General features: G+C 38.5%; 1 protein-coding gene across 1 annotated transcript in view; it reads right to left on the bottom strand.

Annotated features, from left to right (window-relative positions):
• Positions 1–17,125, bottom strand: part of asic4a (acid-sensing (proton-gated) ion channel family member 4a) — a 139,481-nt gene that overhangs the window by 10,853 nt on the left and 111,503 nt on the right. The window contains exons 2-4 of the mRNA XM_017309301.1: positions 7,056–7,200; positions 5,291–5,418; positions 5,033–5,186 (exon numbers count right to left, since the gene is read on the bottom strand). Of these exons, the coding sequence (XP_017164790.1) occupies positions 5,033–5,186; positions 5,291–5,418; positions 7,056–7,200 (427 nt within the window). The remainder of the gene's footprint in view (positions 1–5,032; positions 5,187–5,290; positions 5,419–7,055; positions 7,201–17,125) is intronic.

Below are 17,125 nucleotides of genomic sequence, written 5' to 3' on the forward strand. Positions count from 1 at the left end.
AGCAAAATGAGAAAGTTTAGAAAACAAATACCTCTAATATTGAGACAGTGTGAAATTTAAATAACAGAAAAACTCCAGCAAATATTCACATTAGAAGTAAATAATTACAAAACCTTTGCGCTTCATGTTAAAAGCTTTAAATCTGAGGCGCTGCTCATCAGGAAACAGYAGCTCAGAGGAAAAACTAGTGGGAGGAACAGAGTTTAYATTATTGAAGGGACAATGTGTCGTCACATCATGGCAGTAAAAAATGTTTGTCCTCATTGTCCTGCGTCACCAGCGGCTTTATGCAACCTGATGGGGTCATTTCTGTTGTTGTTAAACCATTAATCAGAATTATTAATGAGAAGAAACAATAAAACGATAATCATCCTAACCACTGCCACCAGGAATTTCTATTGCATTACTATAAATCAATTCAAAAGGCTCTTATTCTGCATCATTTGTCAGTAAACAGAGCAGTCAGGATTTTAAAACTGAGTGTTTTTACTTAGAAATAAACAAAACTAGGTACGCTGCACTCAAATTACATTTATTTTTAACATATCTGACCTTTACTTAATTAAGGCTGATTAACGTAATCATGCACACATTTAGTTTAATCCACGTCAGCATTAAAACTAACATGCTTGATATGGTGATGAAATGTATGTCAGCAAAGAACCGTTGGTTGATGTTGCAAAGCGATGGTTTGTGGTATCTCTGAGGYGTTACTCTCTTCTGACAGTAACTTCTCCTTTACATGACGATTCAAGCCGTTTCCGTAGCTTTTCTTCTGGGCTGCCCCACATGCATTAGTCCTGCCCCATCAAGTGGGGTTGCTCATTACCTGTCAGCTGCTACGACCCTCTGGGGCGCTTTGGAAGAGAAATAACCCTGGCAAGATAATGTCAGCTTAGAGGTTTGGGAGATCTTCAAACTTATCAGAAGCATTATTAATTTTTTTTTCAAACATAGATTGGATCAGAGTCCTTTAACTGAGTTTTCAAGCCTGCAGACAAACCGGCAGAAAAATGAGCACTGCGCCTCAGTGTGAACACTGCAAAAACACAAAATCTTACCACGTATTTTCAAGTGTGAATATCTTAGTCCACTTGAAATAAGACAAAACTAACTTACAAGTAACTTTTCAGCAAGACATAGGAGCTTGTTTTAAGTCAAAGGGGACATTTTGCATGTTTTTGTACTTCCATTTGGGTCTCRACTGTTTCTAAAAACATCCAGAGCACTTAAAAAAAGACCCAGCTGGTTTTTAGCTACAAGTTAATGTTTTTTGGTGTCTGGAAACCGACCCGATTCAAAAACCTCAGTTTCAAAAACAAATTCGCTGGCACCGCCCGTTACCTAGCAACCCCAGAGAAGCCTGGTCCATTACCTAGCAACCCAAACTGAGTTCCAGGACATTTGGAAACAAGAGTTTTGTTGTTGACTTACCATCTAGAAACCAGTTGCTGAATATAGCTGGAGGATTTAAAGTGACAAGACATCTCATTCTCAAAATAGGCAGAACTGACCAGACTTCAATCTYATTATCCAAGAATGATTTTCTATAAAAGCTGTAATGAGTTTTCTGTGGTCCATAAATATATACTACGCTGTTTAAGGCTAGATAACCTCTAATGAAAAAGTACTAGTTCCACTGACAGACTATTTCCCTTATAACTTGGGAAAAATGTCTTGTTATAAGTAAAATAACGTTGCCAGTGGAACTAATACTAAAAACAAACTATATTAAGGAATTATTTATGTAATACTAGGTCTCATAACTTGCATAAAAGTGACTTGTATGTTAATTAGGTCTCATTTCAAGTGGCCTAAGATGCTTCCAACTGAAACTAGACCAAAAACAGTTGGTAAGATTTAGCGTTTTTACAGAGAGCACTCCTCATTGTGTAACATGGTGGTGGCAGAGGTATGCTGAGGCAGCTGCAGGTAGATGGGCAAATGAATGAAGTCCATAGAAGAATAGGTAGAAACATTCCTCAAAAGACTTGCAGCTGTAAAAGCTGGAAAAGGTGTTTATGTAAACTATTGACTTAAAGGAACTAAACAAAAATGCATGCCACACTTTTCAGATTTTCATTTGTGAAAAAGGTTGACATGTTGTCCTCCTTCCACGTCACAATTTGGTGCAATTCTGTGTTAATCTACCAAATAAAGTCTAGATTTTAAGCAATAACATGAAAAKATATTTAAAAAGTTAAGCGTGTGAAAACTTTCTCAGATTTCAGCCACACACTAAGGCTGCAGAGTCTCAGGTGAATAATTTCCTTATTTAAACCTCTCACAGATGAACTGTTCTTCTCTCTTTGAGTCTGTGGTGTTATGATAAGATCTAAAGAGTTCTCTAATGCCTTCAGATGGTCCCTGGAGTCTAATAGGGTATTTAAAGAGGTCCACAAAACAATTAAAATAAATCAACTGGATTTCAAATGACTTTCAGTTCATCCAGAAATTCCCCCAGCAGCACACTGCGCCTGACAGCAAAGCGTTTAAAGTCTCCATCAAAGGATCTGCAGGTAGCTTTTGTTATAAAGTCACTGCATTCCTAATTAAAAGGAAAATGGAGGGGATTTTTCTGTGAACATGCACACAGAGACTTTAATGGAAAGGTGCTTTTCTGGTTGTTTTATATGTGAGATGAATAAGAGCAGCAGGAAGTTACGCAGTAGAGCTGATTTTAAAAACATTTTAAACATTTCTGACTGGCTGAGGCGTCTCCAAACGTCATCGTTACAATAAGGAGGAGCACAAGTTTTAAGTCACTGTGGATTTTCTAAACTACACAGTCAAAGTTACACGTATTAAAATCCTGTAAAACATTTTAACATTCCATTTAACACCAACTAAAAAATCTGACTTTTTCCCCACAAAAGGAAGCTTTTGGTCTCAAAACTTAAACATAAATCACATAATTCTGTCTTTAATCCCAGAATTATCACTTTGATGTCAGAATTAYGTTTTTAATCAAAATTCTGACTTTAGTCTGAGAATTTATACTTTTGTTTTCTGACTTTTTTAAATCAGAATTTTTATATCTGGGGAAATGAAAGTGAGTGAAATCTCACTTTGATTTCAAAATCCTGACTTTAATCTGGTAATTCTGTGATTAAAATTAACATTCTGCCTTTTTTCACTCATAATTATGTCCTAATTCTCATAAATTTGAATTTAATTTTAAAATTCCGACTTTAATTGTGCGATTTAAGTAACAATTCTGTTTAATCTCAGAATTCAAACTTTCTTCTCAGAATTTTGACATTTAAAAAAAAAACTCTTTTAATCTCAGAATTCTGACTTTTCTTCTCAGACTTTGACATTGAAGGAAGTCCAAGCAGCAAAGACCTGGCACCCCAGCCAGATTTGCTTTGACTAGGCCACTTGACTGGGATGAACTGGATCTTTGTTTCTGCAAATAAATGCTGCATTTAGTTTCCTTGTAAATCGCTGTGAGATGACACCTGCGGCTAATTGGTGCTTTTTAAATGAACTGAWCTGGATTGCGGTTCCAGTGGTTGATGAGCTTGTGACAGTCACATCGGTTGGATTCCCTCTTTTAGAAGTTGATCTTTAAACCTTTTCTCCCTCAGATTACTTGAGTCATTCATTTTGGTGTCTTTAAGTGTCAGCTGTGGTGTGATATTGGAGACGGTGTGGATTTCCGCCCATAACTGGGAGCTCTGGCCTCCTCGCTGCTCGTTAGCCACATCAGTCAAGCAGCCTGCTTTCAGTGACTCAGCTCTTTGACTTCCTGCTCTCAAGCCATGATGACGCACGAGCGCAAATATCTGGCCTGATGTTTGTCAGCCCGACTCTCCAGCACATTCAGATTCTCCACAGGGAGGTTGCTCAAATGGCTTTCTTTGAAAAAGAGAAAAGTAATGAGCGTTCTCATTGAAAGTCATTTTGAAGATATAAATTTGCTTCGTGTCGTTTATTACCGTAAAATCTCAGTTCTTTCACTTGTGCCACTTGGTGCTGATTCTGATTAACCCTCTGGCTTTTAATCCAGCGGTTTAATGGCTCCACACGCTGAGCCCAACGGGATGAATTATGGCAACTGTGATGACAGCTTTACATTTCTTCACTCTAATCACTTCCAAAACGGTTGTGACCACATCAGTGGAAACCGAAGACATTCCAATCAACCTCAGTTACGCTTTCAGCTTAATTCCAAGGAACAAATCACAAAACAGTCACTGCAGGAGGAAAGATTTCATAACTGCCAATAAAAGCTTGGGGGAAAAAAACCTGAGAAACGTTTTCCACATGACGCAACATCTGATGCAATCATCTTTAGCTGGAAAAAGTTGAATCAGTTGTTTTCTGTAYGATGTTATCAGCCTGTGGTAACATTTATGGAGGGATTTTGGCTGCTTCGGTTCGTTGAGGTTTGGAGATAAATGTTTCTGCAAACCTTTCTCATAACATTTTTTCCTTCACTTGGGATCATTGTTCTGTTTCAACACCAAGTGTGGGTCAATTTCCAGTTATTAGACAGAAACAAAGCTCTGGATTTTTTTGGACATTTGCATCAGTTGGAGACAAAATGATCAGACTGGACCAAAGTATTAGTCAGGACAAGGCTGCTAATTACTGAGTTCTGCATGTGACGCCTTTCTTCTACATTCTCCATATGTTGGAACGGAGTTTTTTTTTTAAATTATTATTACAAATTTTCTACTTTTCAAATTCATAAATTTCCTTTGTTTTAAAAAAAAAACAGGAGTAAGTTTCCGCCAAAACCTCAAAAATTTTAACGTTAATCTGAGAAATTTTCTAGAAAAAACAAGGAATTTTCTGAGTTTGAAAAGTCAAACATTTTCTAGAAACAAAAAAAAATAAAGTGTGTAGGAAAACTTGGAAATTTCTTAATTTGTTTTAGCAAATTTTTGACTTTTGAAACAGAAATTGCCTTGTTTTTTCTAGAACATTTCTGAGGTTTTTGGCAGAAGCGTACTCGTCTCTTTTTCCTTTGTACGTGGCTTTAATTCGCCGTCACTGTTTTCATTTTGTTTCACACGTTTCTTACCAGGCATGTGAACCATCCTGCAGTTGCACACGCGCATGACCTCGTTGGTCTCGCAGAGCAGGCGACAGGCGCTGATGCTGTACGTGTCGTATCCCGGGAACTTCTCCCTGCTGGTGGAGCGGCAGTTCCCCCAGGGCTGGGGCAGGTAGGTCAGCTGAGTACACAGAGATGTATTAGACCGGGCCGAGCTTCCGGCGGCGGACGGTTTCAGCGAGGGCGGCRCCAACAGCAGCAGAGCAGGGATGAACAAAGGCCTACCCTTTGCTCCTGACATGAGACGAAGGTCTGGAAGCCGGGCGAGACGCCGAAGCCCAGCTGGTGGATGTAGGGAGGCTCGTCCTGACTGTGGATCTGAACCCGGATGCCGGCCTCCAGGGACGTCTCATCTACACGGCGAAACAATGTGAAGCAGAGCGTGAGAGTGCAGTGGCGGAGGCAGAGCGAACGCGGGGATTTCAGGAGTCTGCATTGTTTGACAGCTCAGATTCAGCTTGATGCTAACTGCGAACCGCATTTCAAGCATGTTTGGGGAACAAAAGCCAACAGGGAAGAATATTATGCAGCAACAGAACAAGCACAGATCAAAAGCAGTGTGTTGGTCGGAAATTCCCTTTAACAAATCCCATGTTTTATGTGTAAAAACACTGTAAACAAGACTTAAAAACAGAATTACAACAACCAAACTTTAATGTATTTTGTTGGGAGTTTCTGCTTGTCTGTATGATTGGATTGAGTTCAGTTTTCTTAAAGTGARTGAAGCATCATTAATTGTGAATGGGTGCTGAATAAATAAACTAAGTGAAGTCTTCTGGGGTAKATTTCCTACAGATCTGCACACGTAGAGCCGTTTTTAACCCAGACTATTCTGTTATAGCTTAAACCTGTCAGACTAACAGGTTTTCTGTCGTATTTATCTCAATTCAGATCCCCACTAACTGTAACCAGGTAGAGTTAGATTGAATGTAATCTTCTGCAGAAATATTTCTTCTGACCAGAAGAAATTTTATTGATTTTGAGCGACTTTGAGCTTGGACTTTAATTGGACCGGTAATCTCTGAAGAGAGTTAAATTAAAATGATTACATGGAAACCCTCCAACCTCACACTGCAAAAAATCTTACCAAACATTTTTGGTCTAGTTTTTAGTGGAAATGTCTCAGTACACTTGAAATAAGACAAAACTAACCTACAAGTAACTTTTCAGCAGATAGGAGCTTGATTTTAGTCCTTAATATTGATGAAAAATACAAATTATAAGTGAAATAATCTCCCATYTTATGGAACAAGACATTTTGACTTAAAATATGGGAAACATGTTTTTCCACTGGCAGATTATTTCACTTGTAACTAGGACTTTTTGTTTCAGCTAACTTAAAACAAGGTACTTCTTGCTGAAAAGCTACTTTTAAGTTAGTTTTGTCTTATTTTCACCATRCTAAGATATTTGCAATATAAACTAAATCAAAAATATTTGGTAAAATTTTATGTTTTTGCAGTGCAGGAAAAGGAAAAAGACTGGATCTGATCAGGCAATCTGACAAAATGCTCATTACCAAAGAAAAAATATTGAATGCACCACTGAGRACATGCAAAGAGGCTTTTAGCAAGTATTTGATATGCTACAAATAAAAAACATATAAAGGTAGTTTTTATTTATTAAGAAATTACAAAACTTCGACGTCATTTTAAAAATGAAATCTAAATAAATATTTTTTATTGTCATCTCAGAGAAGGTCATTTCAGATTTGTTGAAAATAAWTTTTTAAATCTAAATATACTGAAAGTATGAATGTTAGGCATAACTGCTAGATATTGTAAAAAAAAAAAAAAAAAAATCAATCAATTTCCTTCTACTTAATTTTGCACGTTTTATTATTWTTTTTGTTTAAAAGACTCCCAATAAAACACACTGAGGTTTGTGGAATCAACTCTTTGTTTTTTCACACTGCGGTGAAGATAAAATGATGAATTAAATGATTATTTCATGCTGTGTTTTGAGGCGGTGGGGTGTTTGTGGGCCTTACTCGTCTCTCTCCAGATGGGCAGATACTCGTCCTGCTGGATATCCAACATGATCTCCAGCCCATTTCCCATCCCGCCCTGCTTCGTCTTCTTGGATGTCGTCTTGTTGCCATTAAAAGTGTAGCATTTCCCGTATCTGGTGTAAACCTKCACACAGAGAGATTCATATCGTCACTGCAAACATGACAAAGTCCACATGCCGCTTCTGACGAGCAGAGCATTGAAACGAATGCAGAGATACGGAACCCGGGAAAAAAATAAAAATAAAATAAACAAACTGAATCTGTGCCTGAACAGGCAGCTGAATATTACCCAGAAACCTCTGGATGCAGTCTGATGGCTCGCTCCCTCACGGGCCCAGATAAGCTGTCTTTGAATCAATTTCTGACACTACACAGCGCTGCTCAGTAGTACCAGCATCCCACTGTAACGCAGACTTTTCCTTTTTAATCTTTCTTCAAAAGGAAACAAAAGACAATAATAGAGAGGCTGTTTTGAATGAGCTATCACAGCTCCGCCTATCAGGGGAGTTGTCTCGGTGGGGACACATCATCTCTTTGTTTATACCTCTCATCTGAACTGCTGCACTGCAGAAAATATTCAGCTTACAAGCCGTTTAACTGCTCCCTCCTCGGAGTTTTAAAGGCACAAACCGTGAGCCACATGCAAACAAAAGAGGCGGTGCAGCACAGCCAACAAAATGAAGATAGAAACAGATAGAAACTCTGCCTAACCCGCACGCAATGTGTGTGTGTGTGTGTGTTTTCTTATCCTGGATATTTAATTCCAAGTGTAGGCTGTTTGGAAAGACTATTCAGCTGAGCACTTGTGCAATCCCTCCACTGAACTGTAAAGGTACAATCAGAACTTAGCAGCCATAACCAGGTATGGCAGGTGTCCAGTTCTGGATCTCTCTACAAGCTGATGCAGAATGCACCGTGCTCAAACAACACACTGCTTCCAAAGAAAGRGCGCTGCAGGTGTGTGTGTTCGGCCTTTGTAAGCACAAAAACACCAACGGATGTGTGAGGGAGATTTGTTGTTTATTGCATCTTTTTATCATTTGCATCTTTTAATAGATTATGGAATAATGAAGACGTTCTGGTGTGTATTTGTGCTAAAATGGTGAAATACGTTCCCTGAGAAGTTTACGGCCACTAGTCAGTGAGACTGCTTAGAGAATGCTTAGTTTATCAGTAAATTTCAAAATATKATTGCATGCAATTTATGYGCAGCTTASTGATACAAGTCATTCATAWATATGTGCCATTGTTACACATGGTCAGTGGTTCATTTATGATGGTTCATAAGCGACTCTAAACAGTTTGGTTTTCAGTCCAGATCTAAAACTGWGAGTCCGTATCGCCCACCACTACTTTCAACCGTCTCTGGAGAAAAATCGGTGACATTAAAACAGAGCTGTACCCCTTGCAGGCGTATAGTTTGTGGGATACTGTCACGGCACCAGTGTTTGCTAAAGCACCACTATCTGTGCTCTGACTTTGATATCAGTTTGATACACCTAATGAGCCCTATGATGTCTAAATTAGGGATACTGGCTGAACAGCACAAGCTCTCATTTACAGACCACAGGGTGTATCCGCCTGTGAGACGGCTGAACAGCAAATCAAAGCCACTGTTATTGGATCCAGTCAAGTAATTCTATGGAGCGGTGGGTAATTTCGCGATGTCCACAACAGTGATTAGAGCAGAGAAACGAGTAGCGTTTACAAAAAGCGGCTGCTCAGAGAGACAGCTGTGTTTTTTTGGTGCTGTAATATATCTCTGGGGCTTTGATCATGGTGTTTGAGCATGCTGGTTTGCACGCGTGTGTCTTTGAATAAATCAGAAATGGTTACACTCAAATTGAGTCCTGTTTGAGGATTCAGAGAAACGGTTGACAATTACAGATGGCGGCTCCAGCTCTGATGTGGATTTTCAGCCGCTTCTCTCTGCATTTTGGTAAATTGCGACATCTTTTCAAGGGGAWGTGATTATAAAATGAAAGTTGGCAAAGGAGAGTGGGTTCAAGTACTCAAGTGTGACTTTTGACTGACATGTGCTATTAGGCTGAAATGGTTTAATCTCTATTTGGCGGGTGCTGCGGAGGTAAGCTGCACTTATCATTGATTCCCCGCCTCCACCCGGGTTCATTGACACACTTAAGCCTCAACTGGAAGTCTTTATCTGATGGAGCAAACCAACCAAGGCAAAGGAGGATTTTACTTCAGAAACGCTCCAAACACCCTTACCAAGAGCCGGGGTTCCGCTCTAAAACTTCTGCCTCTGAAGGACGCCTGTGTGTCTCCAAATGATATCCCCAGAGAGGACGGAGAATTTCTCCCATCATCTCACCCAGGAAATAGACGCTGGCAGAGCTTCCACTGCTTTATTTCTCAGCCACTGAACTTTCCTCCGGCTCCTCTCTCCACACCCACTATGTGACTGATGGAGCATTTTCCTCTTGTTACATCCAGCACCAAATTTAGCAAAGGTAAGAGGAATGACACGGGCAAATCCCAAGCGGAGACTTGGCACTGCTGCCGACAAGCTGGAACAAAGCAGCAGCGTGGAAGTTGAGCACTGAAAAGAAAGGATTTATTGTGTTGCTTTGAGTGAAACCAGAGCTATCACACCACCTAACAGAGAGAGGTTTGCTTACGTGACATTTAGGGCATTTAAACAGTAGGCTTTGCTGTGCCAATACTAACAATTGCTGAACCATTACAGTATCTGAAAGTAAGCAAAGGAGCCTAAACCCCAAATAATGTCTGTTTTTAATCTGTTCTGTGTGTCATATTGTTTATTTAAGGGTGTTTTCATATCTGATAGTTTGAAAAAGTTGCAACATTTGGTTCGCTTTCACACTGCACTGTGTCAAACGAGCCAAATCATTTGACAAACCTGTTGACCCATTTGCTTGTGCTCATCCTGCACCAAGAACCACTAAGAGATATAATATGAAAACCTCTGAAGAAGACATGAGCGCAACTTCCTTTGTGACGAAATGTAAACAAAAGTGAAGTGGTGTCAGATTTTAGCAGTTGTAGGATTTGTCTTCTGTTTTATCGTTCCGATTTCCTTAATTTTGGGGACATTAGTGATTGGCTGATTTTTACATGTGAGGCCGATCTTATCCACTGATCTTGTTTACCTCGGCAAAGGTCTGAAAATCAACCACTGTCCTCTTCTGTTCTCTGAGGTTTGATTGATAGACCGGCCCACCAGGTCATGTCTGAACATGACCTGGTGGGCCGCAACTGTTGACTGGCGCAACAGTCAACAGTTGCGCCACTGTTGAAACTTTCTCGCTATATTGAGCAACATTTCAGAGTATCGGCCAAATCTGAATGGGCAGGTAAGGCTTTTTAAAGGATCAGTGACTGGCGATTGGCCTAAAAACTCCACCCTTAGTTTTTTGTAAAATACTACAAACCATTTCTCCCACTAGCAGTAGACTCTCACATTTGTTTTGTTTGTATTTACCCAGAATGCTCTGCGCTACAGTTCAAGTCCTGCTTTTGGAGCGATCTCTGGTCCGCCCGGCGTTCACATATTCATTTGAATAGCATCAAAGTTCACTTCAACTGAACCGAGACCGAGGTTTTTAGAGTTTTAGCTTTAAGGTCCACATCAAAATTTGTATTCACACCTCCCCAAATAAATCAGACCTCAGGACAAATGAACCAGAATTTTATTAAAACGGACCAAACAGGGCTGGTACGACTGCACCCATAGAGTGTGTTGCCAAAGAACAAACTATTTTGCAATAACAAATAGGCATCTTTTTTGTGTCTAGATGAGCACAGCTGGTAGATGCAGATAATTGCTTCTACCAGCTGCTGGTAATTGCAGTGAAAGGTTTTTCTATTAACTGACTCGGGAGAGACAAAATACAAATGCACACAACAAAGTATGAAAACCAGGCATCTTTCAAATTTGCTTTGTGTGGGTCAGAAGAACATGTTTTTCATTGTAACGTGAAAAACTGTGGTGACACTTTATTTGAAGAGGTGTTCATAACACCCGTCATGAACATGGAGTCTCCCAAAAATATTTACAACTGTTGTCATGAAGTGTCATTTGGTAAGTAATTAAATTGCTTTAAAAGTCCATTAAAAGTGTCATGTCAGTCTTCAAATAATGTGTTACCTACAAAATGTAAAAAAGTTGGTATGAATATTTTTCCAAGGCTTTTAGCAACTGGAAATAAACAGTCACTTTCCGTTTCTGTGCAGAAAATGTGATCAGTTTACAATGAATGTTTCTTAAAAATGTATTTATCCATCTCAGTGTTTCCAGAATAGCAGCTTGTTGCTGTGTTTTTGCTGTACATAATGTACCTGGAATGTCATTTCATATTTCTTTCTAAATAAATGTAAGTATACATGTAATGTGAAGCCGATGGACGGCGTTCTGTTTCATCCTGCAGAGCCTCTCTTCTGTTTCGGCCTTGCTGGAGTTTTTTCTTATCCTTAAAGGAGACATGTTTCTCTTTCACCTCTCTTTCCTATATTCAGTGATAGGCTGTGGATGTTTGTAAAGTAAAAGCAATGAAACGGCATAAATTACGTTGTCTTAACTTCTTTGGAAGAGAGTGTGAAAGTGGAAAGGCACAAACATTAAGAAACACAGTTTTCCGTTGCCTGAATTCATCAAATTAGCATAAATTGTATCTTACCAATTACAATGTGAACACTTTAAATGCAAATTCATGGTGCGCCTTTTTGCCAGAATTTTTCCACCAAAGTGCCTTGTTTCCCTTCCTGCCTCTCCACGATAAATGCATTTGGAGTCCAGGCCCTTAGCGTGTAATTCAGAAGCCCTGGTGGGCTAAACCTTTAAACACCCTCGTTTTACGGCCGTGATCTGACAGTCCTAACTTCTCCCTTTTAGAGAATCTGCAGGGATCACTTCAGTGCTTCACCGGAGGACATCCATTTCAAGGCAGGCTGCATGTCATCGGGTGGTTCTCCGAGTATGAGCGAGAAGGATTTGAATTCATTTACACAGGGTGGTGGTAAGTGTGAGAGCACTGATTGGCAGATAAAAACCATTAAGGCCGGCTCATGAAGGTTTAAGGTTGACAGAGAGCGTTTTCTGCTTTAATGGCTTCATTACAACGTCCCAGCAGTGAGACTTGAATAACAATGTCACACAAGCTTGCTATTTACATGTTTTTTTAATGTTCTGCTTGGATTGTTGCAGAGGTGGGCTACACTATGAAAACCTTCTCATCCAATCGTTTTGCTTATTTTAAACTCGTTAAGGCAGAAATGGCTTCTTTACTGCAAAATTCATATCACGTTAATATATTGTGATGGGTGGTGGTAACGACATATATCACAATGTGATTTGTGTAAAATTTACAATGGAAACAAAAAAATCTGATACTAATTGAGTGAAATGTATATATTTGTATGTGTTAAAACTTAACACAAATTTTTGTTATTTGTTGTTATGTTGCTGCCTGCCATTCCCTGATTGGCAGCAACAAAATCTCAATGGTGACTACCTGGATAAATCAAAGTTAAGTAATTAAATGAAAAATCTATCTCTACATAGAAACACAATAATTTTAATGTAACGGATATCTGTGTGAAATTCTGCTTTTTATTCCCAGTGACTTTGCTGGTATTTAGCTAACTACATGCTTTGCTTTAAGGTGGTAAGACAAATTGCTTGTATTTCCTAAATTCCACACACTTTGCAGATTACATTTTTCTGCTGTCTGACCGTGACATCTGCCGCACTCTTCCTGAGCATCGCTCTAACACCGCGTGAGGTCAAACCTGAGCCAGGTCCACATAATTGATGTTTTTGCACCTGCCTTTTTAAGGAGATCTCCCTTTGAGCTCACGCTGCTTCCTGCTTGTTGACGATTACATCATCAACAAGCTGTACCGAAATTAGCTGGTAGATTGAAAGAAACAAATTCCTATCATTTCTACTTTATATCACTTATACTACGCATTCCTACTGCAAATATTTTTAAGCAAATTTTAAAACTAATGTCAGTTTCTGCCAATCATGTTGAATAATATCTTAATATTCCATCAAAATGTATTGTTCTGTTTTCTATCGTAGCATATAACATAGCATTGGTCAGCATCATATTCTATTATTTTAAATTATTGTGTATCATATTGTGTGCTGTATACATCATATTATATTGTTCACTATGCTAAAATTAATAATGAAAAAAATTTAAGCGACCTATTTGTGTGCAGTATGTGGACTGTTGCATTTATGATTCACTAGCAGTGAATATTGTGCTAGTATCAGGATTGGACCAAAGGAAGATGGCAGCTGGGAGCCTTTAAAATTGTGACACTTTTGACGGGTCAAATAGACAAGAAATTGAACAGCAGCTGGACTTGGGGGCCCAATTAAATTTTTTTTGTCATGGGGCCCAAGATTCCTAGCAGCGTCCCTGATAGGTAACATTATAGAAGAAAATTATACTATACTATATCAAATTATCATAATTTCCCACATTTTTCCAGAAATGATACTCGTTGTTTAAAAAGACTTCCCGTCTTAGAGGGATTGTTTTTTTTGCATTAATTTGAGTGATGCAAGAGAACATATTGGAGCAGTATGGTGGTTAAAAAAAAGAAAAAAGTTCACATTTTATCACCTTTACGCAAATGTTCACATGTACTGTGATGGTCAAAGGGTAAAGCCACAAAGCTGACTTTAAAAGACCTGTGGGAGACACTCGGCTCTCTGTAAGCTGCAGGCTTCAGAAGCCAGTCTAAAAATGTAAGGTCTTATTTTCTCTGAAGACAGAGTAGAGCAGAATGTGAGAAATGAGTCTTCAAAACAAAACAACAAAAAAAACAAAAAAACAACACAATTTAGGGTGTATACGTGAAAGGAGAAACCCAGTGAAGGCATTTCTGCTGTATCCATTTTTCCCTTCAGACATGCTCTCAAAAACATCCATTTGGGCTCCTTGAAGAGAAACCTTCCTTTGTGAAGTAACTGTGTTGCTTCTTAAAACTCACAAAGTAAATTTCCCAACATCACACAGAGTGTCTGTAGTTCTTTGCAGAAAAACTCACGAAAAGAGCTGAACGGAGCAGAAGCACATCCTTAACTGGGTTTGATCTGAACAGCTTAAAAACACACAAAAACCTAGAAATTTATATTAGAGATGTCTTCTGCAGTTCAGTTCTTGTGTTTTTCTGTTAGTTCTTGGAGAAATTAAATTTCCCATTACAGTATCTTTCAAATGTACTGTATGCATCCACATTTTATTTTTAAACCTTTTTTTAAACATTACAGCCAGCCGTAAATATTAATGTATTTAGCTGCGACTTATGTAACAGACTGCATTCAGTCTGTTACATAAGTAACAGACTGAACGCATGGTGAAACATAGAGGAGGCAGTATCATGCTGTGGAATCATGTGTTGTGATTCTGGATCATGTTGTGATCCAGAATCACAACATGTGATTCTGGATCTTCAACTGTGTCTCTTAATAGCTTTCTATATGAATTATCCCATTCAAGGAAACATATTAAAACCTGAAGACTAAATATATTTGCTCTGTAATGTAAAAATATTAACACATTTCTTTTTGTAGTCACTATAAAAACAAACTATTTAGATTCAAAGACATAAATCCAAATGAATTACTGAGTTGGAGGTCTGTGGATTTTTGTTTTGTTTGTAAATAATGTTTGAAACAATGTAAAATTATGTGCCAGTTTGTGTTGGTATATTAAAAATCCCGACAAAATACATTGAGGTTTGTGTTTTTAATCTGACAACATCTAGAAAGTGTATTTGAATTTTACTGCCAAAGAAGCATCTGGACTTTTTTAGATTTTCAGAATTACATAAAAACTGAATCAAAATTAAAACAAAATGCCACAGTGATAGTAATCCTTTTATTCTTGAATGTCTATCTAAAACATCCATGTCTTTAGATAGACGTGGATGTCTATCTAAAGGCTATTTGTATTTACCAAATAAACTGATGTCACACTGTGATTATCTCATTATTGTAGAAACTTTTTGAAGCATTCAGACAAGGCCGACAGCAAGGTTTCTGGGATTTTACGCATATTTCAATCCAGATTAGAAACCAAAAAAAAATAAAAAATGAGAGCAATTTGTAAACATGCTTCTAAAACAAAAATTAATAAAATGTCAACACAGATTCTTCTTTTATTCCACCTAACAGGGCACAGTTTAGTTACAGAAATGATAAATAATCCTAAATCAAGTGTCAGACACATGATTATTAAATTTAGCTTGGTCATAACCCAACCATGCCACAAAAAAAAAAGAAAAAAAAAAAAGAAAAACAGGGAGGAGGCGCAGACGCAAAGCGGCGCAGCTGCATGTGAGGTCTCGCATGTTTTGCACCATTAACCTCCATCTCAGTGTCTGTCTCATAACGCAGCAATTCAAAACATTACAGTGTGTCATTTCCAACCTTCATTACACAACCGGGTAGTGAGATCCCAATGGAAATTTAATATAGTCATAAAACGAAAGTAAATACAAGGCACTGTCTGAGGTTGGATCGATTATGTTTTCTCAAAGAAAACAACAGTTTTGTGTTTTTCATTGTTTGATTGTCAGTACGTAAAACTTCTGTTTGTTTCAGGTCCACTAGGCCGTCGTCACGACAGAAACATTCAGGTTGTCTTGTATTTATTCTAACTAAAGAGGAAATCAAGTTGGTGGTTAACATCAGTCCAGCAGCTTCTGCCCCAAAAAGTTACAAACAGCAACTGAAAAAGAGGCTGATTGTGATCGTGTGGTGGTATTTAACATACATTTATATCATTAATCCTAATTTATATCCATTAATAACTAATCTCATCTTTAACAACAATGGATATATATTTTTAGTGCAGGAAATAAAATCACGTAATATTCAAAGAGTATCACACAATTGGTAACTGAAACATTAATTTGTATTAAAAATTAAAACATAACAAAAGATGAAATTCAGTTCAGTCCAGCTGTTTCTGCCTCTATGCATTAAGTAAAACATAATAAAGAACCCTAAACAAACTTCAAAACAATAGCTCTCAAAGAGTAGTTAGCATTAGTTAATAGCAGTTAGCATCAGTTAGCAGTTGTAAAATTAAACATAGCTAAAATGTAACTGTTATCATTAATAATAACACTTAAAAACACATACATAACATAGCAAAATTACTATGATTAAATAAGTATATGATTAAACTTGTCTAGAATATATAACACTTGTTAAGAAAACACAGATGCATATCTCAGTTACCGACGGCAACAGAAAAAAGGGGGAGGAGCTTTCAGTTACTGGTTGCCATGGTAACCACCAACCACCAAGAGCAGCGCAACAGAACTTAATACACCAATAAATATACAAATCTTGACAAACTTCACATAATCTGTAATATTGTTCAAATAAAACCTGGTTACAAGTACACTGATTGTTCAGAACAATTATTTAGTATAAGCTGCATGTACAGCTCTATATTTAATACATTCAGGCTCGGATAAGAACCTGCATCCGTGTTTCAAGTGCTGTGACTAATCTCTCCTCTTTCTTTGCCGTCCTTTCTGCTCCGAAGCCAAGAGGAGTGCTTTCAGACTCCCCCTCTCCAGCGCCCCACTCTCCGCTACTCCCTGCATGTCCAAGCATACTCAACTAATGGAGCGGCGAGGGATGCTCTTGAAACAGCGGCTGAAAATGGACATGCTCTCCAGCACAATACACGGCCGCACAAACACAAGAGTCCACTATATTCGGCACTCTCTGTGATGTGAAAGCTTCCAACGAGCCCCGTCTGTCCACCAACATCCCGGCCCCGTAATGGCGCCGTTTCATAAATGTGATTAGAAATTACAGTCATAATGGGGATAATTTATTTGGATCACCACTGTGGGATGGGTCCCTAATCAGTCTTTATGTGTAATTGAGACAAATCATCTCCTGGAGCCAATGTCCAATCGAAAACAGGAAGCCCCTTCCTGACCTTTAAAGTTGAGCGGCGCCTATTAATTGTGCCCTCGCCTCCAGGGAACAATAACCACTGAAAAACACTCAATCAAGATGCAAACAG

Source organism: Poecilia reticulata, linkage group LG2, assembly GCF_000633615.1.
Source record: "Poecilia reticulata strain Guanapo linkage group LG2, Guppy_female_1.0+MT, whole genome shotgun sequence".
NCBI lineage: Eukaryota > Metazoa > Chordata > Actinopteri > Cyprinodontiformes > Poeciliidae > Poecilia > Poecilia reticulata.